This window comes from Camelina sativa, chromosome 16 (genome assembly GCF_000633955.1).
Source record: "Camelina sativa cultivar DH55 chromosome 16, Cs, whole genome shotgun sequence".
Taxonomy (NCBI): Eukaryota; Viridiplantae; Streptophyta; class Magnoliopsida; order Brassicales; family Brassicaceae; genus Camelina; species Camelina sativa.
This window is the reverse complement of record NC_025700.1, coordinates 18911031-18920814: the sequence shown is the minus strand read 5'-3', so window position 1 is coordinate 18920814 and position 9784 is coordinate 18911031. Positions and strand designations below refer to the sequence as shown.

At 36.2% G+C, this 9784-nt stretch overlaps 2 protein-coding genes across 2 annotated transcripts in view; both read left to right on the top strand.

Annotated features, from left to right (window-relative positions):
- The window catches only part of LOC104751189 (sucrose synthase 6-like), a 5825-nt gene extending 3260 nt beyond the window's left edge, over positions 1-2565 (top strand). Inside the window, exons 7-12 of the mRNA XM_019237795.1 lie at positions 103-372; positions 466-749; positions 830-1054; positions 1145-1711; positions 1796-1934; positions 2011-2565. Of these exons, the coding sequence (XP_019093340.1) occupies positions 103-372; positions 466-749; positions 830-1054; positions 1145-1711; positions 1796-1934; positions 2011-2430 (1905 nt within the window). The 3' untranslated portion in view covers positions 2431-2565. The remainder of the gene's footprint in view (positions 1-102; positions 373-465; positions 750-829; positions 1055-1144; positions 1712-1795; positions 1935-2010) is intronic.
- Positions 4302-8864, top strand: LOC104751188 (homeobox-leucine zipper protein HDG11-like). Its single transcript, XM_010473094.2, has 10 exons — positions 4302-5586; positions 5671-5788; positions 5891-6079; positions 6167-6646; positions 6731-6832; positions 6924-7124; positions 7214-7394; positions 7489-7748; positions 7841-7930; positions 8011-8864. Exons 1-10 carry the CDS (start codon positions 5441-5443, stop codon positions 8416-8418), a joined length of 2175 nt encoding a protein of 724 aa, XP_010471396.1. The 5' UTR covers positions 4302-5440; the 3' UTR covers positions 8419-8864.

Here is a 9784-nt window from a genome sequence, read left to right as displayed (position 1 = left end):
AAACAAATCTTCAGTTTTATATTACCTCCTAAAATATGATATCTAATTAACAAAAAGAAACTTCATGGTTATATAAACCCTTTGTGTATTATGATCGTATAGGTTGTTTACATATTGGATCAAGTAAGAGCTTTGGAAGAAGAGCTTCTCATTCGAATTAACCAACAAGGCCTCGGATTCAAGCCTCAGATTCTTGTGGTGACACGGTTAATACCTGAAGCAAGAGGAACAAAGTGTGATCAAGAACTAGAAGCCATTGAAGGAACCAAGCATTCTCATATTCTCAGGGTTCCTTTTGTTACGAATAAAGGAATCCTCCGTCAATGGGTTTCTCGATTCGATATCTACCCTTACCTGGAGAGATTTACTCAGGTATGTTAATCATCTTTCTTCAAAAGATTCTTATATTTTCTCAATGGCTAAAGCAAACTAATAAAACTCCTGACAAATTGTTCGTATTTACAGGACGCAACGAGCAAGATTCTTCAACGCCTTGACTGCAAGCCTGACCTCATCATCGGAAACTACACAGATGGGAACTTGGTTGCATCTCTAATGGCCACCAAACTCGGTGTCACTCAGGGAACGATTGCTCATGCGTTGGAGAAGACAAAGTATGAAGATTCAGATGCGAAGTGGAAGGAACTAGATCCTAAATACCACTTCTCATGCCAGTTCACAGCTGATTTAATCGCAATGAATGTCACTGACTTTATCATTACCAGCACATATCAAGAAATCGCTGGGAGGTTCGTATTTTTTTGCACTAACATATACATAGAAGATTCAAACTCATAAACCTAAAGTAAGTACGCCTTTTGATTTGCAGCAAGGACAGGCCAGGACAGTATGAGAGTCACACTTCCTTCACAATGCCTGGTCTATGCAGAGTTATCTCTGGCATTGATGTTTTTGATCCTAAGTTTAACATTGCTGCTCCTGGTGCGGATCAATCTGTATACTTCCCTTACACAGAGAAGCAAAAACGATTTACCAAGTTTCATCCTTCTATACAAGAATTGCTTTACAATGAGAAAGACAATGCCGAACACATGTAAGTAGTCTAGTCTCATTGCAATTGAATTAGTCAACACTCAACAGTCGGACACCATATGACTTACTAATTCTGCCTGTGTGTAAACAGGGGGTATCTTGCGGTAAGAGAGAGACCGATCATCTTCTCAATGGCCAGACTCGACACGGTGAAAAACATAACTGGTTTGGTTGAGTGGTATGGCAAAGACAAGAGACTTAGAGAGATGGCTAATCTTGTAGTCGTTGCTGGATTCTTTGACATGTCGAAATCTAATGACAGAGAAGAAAAGGCTGAGATCAAGAAAATGCATGATCTGATTGAAAAGTACAAGCTCAAGGGAAAATTCAGATGGATCGCTGCTCAAACCGATAGATACAGAAACAGTGAGCTCTACAGATGCATTGCTGATACAAAAGGAGTCTTTGTTCAACCTGCTTTGTATGAAGCTTTTGGCTTAACTGTTATCGAAGCCATGAACTGTGGACTCCCAACATTCGCCACAAACCAAGGTGGACCAGCGGAGATAATTGTTGATGGTGTCTCTGGTTTCCATATTGATCCCAACAATGGTGATGACTCTGTTAAAAAAATTGGAGATTTCTTCAGCCAAGGCCGTACAGATGCTTTGTACTGGGATAGTATCTCTAAGGGTGGTCTCAAACGCATCTATGAGTGGTAAGTAAAGATAATCCTGAAACACAAATCTCATCAGTTATCACATTACCTTGCTTATTTGTGGATTTTGTAACCTCTGTGCAGTTACACATGGAAGATTTATGCAGAGAAGCTGCTTAAAATGGGAAGCATTTATGGATTTTGGAGACAGGTGAACGAAGATCAAAAGAAAGCGAAGCAGAGATACATTGACATGCTCTACAATCTCCAGTTCAAACAATTGGTGAGTCTTTGATATGAAGATTACTATTGATGATAGCTAACAAAACTAACCTTTACATTGCTATTGTTTCTTGTAGACCAAGAAAGTGACAATCCCGGAAGATAAACCTCTGCCTCTGAGACTGGCTACAATCCGTAACCTCCTTCCCAAAAAACCATCATCTCTTGGAGCAGGAAGTAAGCAGAAGGAAGTCACAGAAACGGAAAAGACGAAACAGAAAAGTAAAGATGGTCAAGAACAACAAGATGTAAAGGTCGGATCAAGAGAAGTAAGAGAGGGGTTGCTTGCAGCTGAAGCATCAGAGAGGATGAAGAAAGTTTTAGAAACTTCGGGAGAGAAACAGCATCAAGAGAAGATGAAGATTGCGTACGGACAACAACAGAACCAAGGAGCTTCATCGGTTCGGAACTTGTTCTGGTCAGTCGTGGTTTGTCTCTACATCTGTTACATTTTGAAGCAGAGGTTCTTTGGTGCTAACTCGGCTCAAGAGGATTAAGAAAGTCTACCTCTGATCGAAGTAACGTGAAAACAAATAAAATTTGTAATGCATAAAACTACTATCGATGTAAAAATCATCAAGTAATAAAATTCATACATTTGGCTTACCAAACTGGCCCAACTGTATATATAATTACACACGTGTATGTACTATGTGCATGTATTAATTATGAAATTTTGTTGAAGATGCATTTGAAATTAATTTCTTAAGACAATAAATAAAGTAATGAATCGGTCCATATGATAATTAAATTTGGGATAGAGCCATATGGAGCAAACGAAGGCAGAGACTGTATGTGAATTGTGGAAGGATCACTTTATTCAAGGTCCCAAAATTAAATGTGGTAAGATGGGAAATTTATATCAATGCTTTTAATTTAAGACTATCTATTTAATTGCTTCCTTTTTTCAGACTAATGTAAATATAGGCACACATGAATGGTAAAATTAAAGACGAAAGTGATAATTATATAAACAATTTAAATAAACTTTTATTTTCCTAAATGATAATCTCATCAATAACAAGAGAATTGTTGAATGATATACGATACAAATTCATTACACTATCTTCACTTCATCAATAGATTTATATTTACTTCAAGTTATAAGCATTTATAATCTCTAATAAATCCATGATGCGTTTCTATATCTAATATATGATCCAATAATGAAAACATAATACTACCAAATAAAGAAATTTTGCAAATCAGATTAATTATGAGATTTTTTTATTTGTTGATAACAAGGTTATTATCATCTACTGTATTCAGAATCGTTTGTTGATCGCATGCAACTTATTGAATTATTATTCTTTTTGTCAACGAAAAAGTTTTGAAAATGTATTAAATTCACATTGTTGTCAAGGTTTTCAAGTTTCAACCATATTTCTTTCTTCAACAGGTTTCTAATTTCGAAACAGTTTTGACTTTAAGGGATTATGCACTTGGTAGTAAAAAGAGTTATAAAGACAGCGTGAGTACAGCCAAGATATCGAGACGATCCGTAAAGGCCAAAAGACAACAACTTAAAAAAAAAAAATTATTAATTGATATTTTTATATTTTTTTTTTTGACCACTAAATGATAAACATATTTAAACATATCTAAAAATAGCTAATTAAAAAATAACTCATTATATAAAAAAGCTATAAAAGTTGGTGTATAGATTTTAAGTATATGCTAATTAAGCAGTCCCAAAAGATATGTAGTACTGAATTGAATAACGTGTGATTTTGCTAAATAGAGATATGATTAATTAAATCAGGTAATGGATATAAACTTATGTAGAAAACTGAAAATTAGTGGAATGTTCACGCATTGATTTGTATTGAGTAAATAATCTTAACTATTTGCGATTTTGTCTAAATTATGACCCGATTTAATACAATGTAGATAAGTTGTGTTTGGTTTTTTTTTTTTTTTTTTTTTTTTNTTAACTATAGGATGCACAATTTTCAATTTCCGTTACTATATGGCTTTCATTGGTACTTGGTAGCATGATTTACCATTGATGATGAGTAAGAAATCTTTGTTAAAACAATAATTACTAACTAGATATCCTTACAATATTTATACTCCAGTTTTCTTTTTTGTTGTTGTTGAGAAAAGTAGTGTTTTGAGAAAGGTAAGAAAGATCTATTAGTAAAGTAATTTTTTTTTTGTGCCTACCAAAAAAAAAGTAATTTTTTTTTGTATATACACAAAGTAATAAAAAATGCTTAAAATTATACAGCTGTTCTCATTATTTCTTAAAAAAAAATAAGATTATTGACTATAAATGCTAATAAATCTTTATTACAATTAAAAATTGACTAAATGAGCAAAAATTATAGAAAGAAAGTAAACTTGGGAAAATGAGAAAGAGAAAATATATAAAAAAAATCCAAAGAAGAAAAAAATGAGATCAGCAAAATCCCAATAAAAAAGTTTAATTTTGTCATTATACTACAAGGGTGAGAGAGAGAACTTGGCCGGAGAAAGTGGATAAAGTTTTCTTCTTTTTTATCCAAACCTCTGTGTATTAACCAACCCTTACCGGAGATATAAAAATCAACTGGGACTCAAAGAAAAAGAGAGAGAGAGAGAGTTAGTTGTATAGACCAAACAAAAAAAGAAAAAAAAAAAAGAAGAAGAAGAAGGTTGGTTCGGTCCTCTCTCTCTCTTTTCTCTCTCGGAGTATGGTGAGAGTACAACTTAGCAGTAATGGGGAGAGCAAGAGACTTTAAAACCCTCTCTGTTTCTCTCTCTCTTTCTTGAATTTTTTCTTTTTTTTTTTTCCTCTGTCATCAAAACAAACACCATTTAAAACCCCATCAGTTACGCCAATTTCGACAGGTTGGGAGAGAGAAAGAGAGAGAGAGAGAGTTTTTGCGAATCTGTGTAATGAATGTTGAAGAAGCAACAAAAAGGGTTGGGAGAGAGCACTAATGGTGGCGGCTTAGGTGAGAGTGAAAGTCTTATTAGAGAGAGAGAGAGATCACTTTCTCTTTCTCTTTCTAGGGTGGCTCCTCTGTAGAAAGAAGTAAGGAGACGAGACATTATTACGGCTACAAAGAACCCATTTTTATTTTTTGTTTCCTCCCTCCACCCCCTAAATATCTCTTAGTTGAATTTTTGGGGTTTTTGGATTTGTCAAAATTCCATTTTTGAAATCAATTTGTTGCCTAAACCGAACCTTTTCACCTCCCGAAATCATCGCCTTTGCATCTTCTCTTTCAGATTCTCTTCCGTTTCGTTTTCTTTCTTTTCATCTCTCTCCTCTTCCCTTCTCTAAAGTTTTAGTTTTTTTTGGGTGGGTGCATATAAAGTTCGAACCTTTTTTTTTGTGTATTGCTCTGTTGGGGGGGTTGTGTTAATGGCGACAGTGGTGTAAATGGTCCATTAGTAGTTTGTGGTTGGGTGAAAGTAAAGAGAACAAGTTTGTTAGCCATATTAGAGATTAAAGAGAGTGTTTTATTACCGCTTTGTCTGTCGGCGTATATTCAAAAAAAAAAAAAAAACAAAACAAAGATGAGTTTTGTCGTCGGCGTCGGCGGAAGTGGGAGTGGAAGCGGCGGTGACGTTGGTGGTAGCCAACATCACGACGGCTCTGAATCTGATAGGAAGAAGAAACGTTATCATCGTCATACCGCTCAACAGATTCAACGCCTTGAATCGTACTACAATCATCTCTCTTTTTGTGTTTCTTGGAGAAACTTCTTTGTTCTGTTTTTGTAATCGTTGAATTATCGAACTTGTAGGAGTTTCAAGGAGTGTCCTCATCCTGATGAGAAGCAGAGGAATCAACTTAGCAGAGAATTGGGTTTGGCTCCTAGACAAATCAAGTTCTGGTTTCAGAACAGAAGAACTCAGCTTAAGGTTTTGTCTCTCTCTCTCTCTCTCTCTCTCTTGAGTTTTGAAATGTAGTTCTGAATATGAAAGAAAGGATTTTGATTTTGATTGTGGTAATGTTTTCCGTAGGCGCAACATGAGAGAGCTGATAACAGTGCACTAAAGGCAGAGAATGATAAGATTCGTTGCGAAAACATAGCCATTAGAGAAGCTCTCAAGCATGCTATATGCCCTAACTGTGGTGGTCCTCCTGTTAGTGAAGATCCTTACTTTGATGAACAAAAGCTTCGGATTGAAAATGCACATCTTAGAGAAGAGGTGAGTTTTGTTTTCTGCAGTTTTCATCGATATTAGCTTGATTCATAAACATCAGTTGATTGTAAAAAAATTTGATCTTTTGCACAGCTTGAAAGAATGTCCACCATTGCATCAAAGTACATGGGAAGACCTATATCCCAACTCTCAACATTACATCCAATGCACATCTCACCGTTGGATTTGTCAATGACTAGTTTAACTGGTTGTGGACCTTGTGGTCATGGTCCTTCACTAGATTTTGATCTTCTTCCAGGAAGTTCTATGTCTGTTGGTCATAATAATCTGCAGTCTCAGCCTAACTTGGCTATATCAGAGATGGATAAGCCTCTTATGACCGACATTGCTTTGACTGCAATGGAAGAGTTGCTCAGGCTTCTCCACACAAATGAACCTCTGTGGACCAAAACAGATGGCTCCAGAGACATTCTTAATCTTGGAAGCTATGAGAACATTTTCCCAAGATCAAGTAACAGAGGGAAGAACCATAACTTTCTAGTCGAGGCATCTAGGTCTTCTGGAATTGTTTTCATGAATGCTATGGCACTTGTCGACATGTTCATGGATTGTGTAAGTAGCTGATACATCTCCAACATTATGTTTTTCACCATTGGTTTGCAGCATTTCTGATTCAGTTTCTCTTTTTTTTTGTAGGTCAAGTGTGCAGAACTCTTTCCTTCAATCATTGCAGCATCTAAAACACTTGCAGTGATCTCTTCAGGAATGGGAGGTACCCATGAGGGTGCATTACATTTGGTAAACTGATAGTAACTCTACTTGCTTTCTGATGTATCAAAAAAGGATTCAGATTTCTTCATATATAGCAACTTTTGTTTTGGCTATATAGTTGTATGAAGAAATGGAAGTGTTATCACCATTGGTAGCAACGCGTGAAATCTGCGAGCTACGGTATTGTCAGCAGATAGAACAAGGAAGCTGGATTGTTGTAAATGTCTCGTATGATCTTCCTCAGTTTGTTTCTCACTCTCAGTCCTTTAGATTTCCATCTGGATGCTTGATTCAGGACATGCCCAATGGATATTCCAAGGTTAACTCAACTTTCTTCTTAATCCCTTCTGTCTTACTAAGTTATGTTTTCATGTTAGGATATCCCCAAACTGATGAAGTATAAAACAGGTTACTTGGGTTGAACATATTGAAACCGAAGAAAAAGAACCAATTCATGAGCTATACAGAGAGATGATTCATGATGGGATTGCGTTTGGAGCTGAACGTTGGCTTACTACTCTCCAGAGAATGTGTGAAAGGTTCGCTTCTCTATCAGTACCAGCATCTTCATCCCGTGATCTCGGTGGAGGTGAAAACATTTAATAGAGACATAAGTCTCCATTGCTAAATTCTTTATTTAAAAGTCCATATACAGTAATAATTTTTGAGCAACTTTTTTTCAGTGATTCCATCGCCGGAAGGGAAGAGAAGCATGATGAGACTTGCTCAGCGAATGATAAGTAACTACTGTTTAAGTGTAAGCAGATCCAAAAACATACGTTCAACCGTTGTTTCTGAATTGAACGAAGTTGGAGTCCGTGTGACTGAACATAAGAGTCCTGAACCAAATGGCACAGTCCTCTGTGCAGCCACTACCTTCTGGCTTCCCAATTCTCCTCAAAATGTCTTCAATTTCCTCAAAGATGAAAGAACCCGTCCTCAGGTAACAACAAGAACACAACCCAAAAGCTTCGTAAGTAAAGAATCATCTTAAGAAAGTGTTTAAAATGTTTCTTTGTTGGTGGTTTGTATTAGTGGGATGTTCTTTCAAACGGTAACTCGGTGCAAGAAGTTGCTCACATCTCAAACGGATCACATCCTGGAAATTGCATATCTGTGCTACGCGTAAGTCTCTTTAGTGATACAAAATTTTCCTCACAATTCACTTTCTTAACAAATGAAGTCTGTTTTTTTCTTTCTATTAGGCTTCTAATGCATCACAAAGCAACAACATGCTAATTCTACAAGAAAGCTCAACAGACTCATCAGGAGCACTTGTGGTCTACAGTCCAGTGGATTTAGCAGCGTTAAACATAGCAATGAGTGGTGAAGATCCTTCATACATCCCGCTCTTGTCCTCAGGTTTCGCAATCTCACCAGATGGAAATGGCTCAACGTCTGAGCAAGGAGGAGGAGCATCGACGAGCTCAGGACGGTCATCATCAAATTCAAGCGGTTCGTTGATAACAGTAGGGTTTCAGATAATGGTAAGCAACTTACCGTCGGCAAAACTGAATATGGAGTCGGTGGAAACGGTTAATAACCTCATTGGAACTACTGTCCACCAAATTAAAACCGCCTTGAGCGGTCCTACAGCTTCAACTCCAGCTTGACACAAAATTAAAAGCTCTTCCTCTTTCTTCCGGGTGTCTCTTTCTCTTCAATGATCAGAGAAGGGGAATTAACTCTTCTTTTGCCTTCAATGCCAGAGAGAGAGAGAGAGAAGAAGAGATGCTCATTAACTCCAATTGTTCTGCTGCTTCTGTTGGTGCTGTTCTGTTCTTGGACAAACCTCATTAAACAACTTCTGTAAGAAAAAGAAAACAACAGCTGGATTCTTCTCTCTTCTTCATTTGCTTTTTTATTTTTTTTTGGGTTTTCTTTTCTTGGTGGTGGTTATGAGATTTTTAGGGTCTTTTTAATTGTTTTTTATGCTTAGAAACTGGAAGTCAAGAACGCACCATGCAACTTTGACTTTCTTTGTATGGTTCGGGCATTGACTTCTGTTGCAAAGTTTTTTTTGTCCCTTTTTTTATAATTGAAAGCGTTAAACTTTGTTCATCTATCCCATTAATGATCTATGGCTCTGCTTAATGATCCAAGAGTGTGTGTTTGTGTGTGTATGAATTATGAAATGATCTAAATGTTGTCGTTATGGGTGGAGATGGAGAGGGAGGTTAGGTGATGAAATCTGACAAGTTGATGACTTTTTTGAAAGTTAGAAAGAGAAGAACGAAAGAAGAAAACAAGAAAGATTTATAAATGCGATTTCTTTTGGTTGGTTCGCTGTAAAAGGAAATTGTTATCGTACGGACCATTAATAAAAAAAAACCCCATAACTCTCTCTCGTTGGATCCAAAATCTAATAATACACCTTTATGATCCCTGAAAACATATGGTGAAGAATCATGTCACGTCCCAAACTCTCCCTTTTGGACCCAAAACAATATATAGAGATCGAACGTGCGGCTCATTTGTTTTATCATTTATCAAATATTTTAATGGTTTCACACTTTTGATTTGATTTGGGATGTAGTTGTGAGCCCCTTTCTCCTTATATGTATAAAATCAAACGTTCGTTTTTTTGCTGTTGATAATAAGTCTCTTTATTTAGTGTTGATCCATGTATAAATATCGTAATAATGTATCAATCAATATATATAGTAAAGGTACTTTCTATCTAAATTAGGTTGTCCATGCCATGATGCCACTAAAAGAACTACACGTTACCACCAGTCTACTAGACATCGCTTATTTTTAGTAGTTCAAAAAAATTAAAAACGGAACTACTGTGAATTATTGAAGCGATGCCTAGACTGTTAATTATATCGATAGTTATGGGACTTAAGGCTACTACGTCATGATGAAAAAAAAAAAAAAAATTGCCATTAAATAGATATATTAAAAAGTGATTGGGATATATGAAATAAATTTCTTACTGGTGGAATGTGTTGCAAAATTTAATGAGTTTTTCATTCT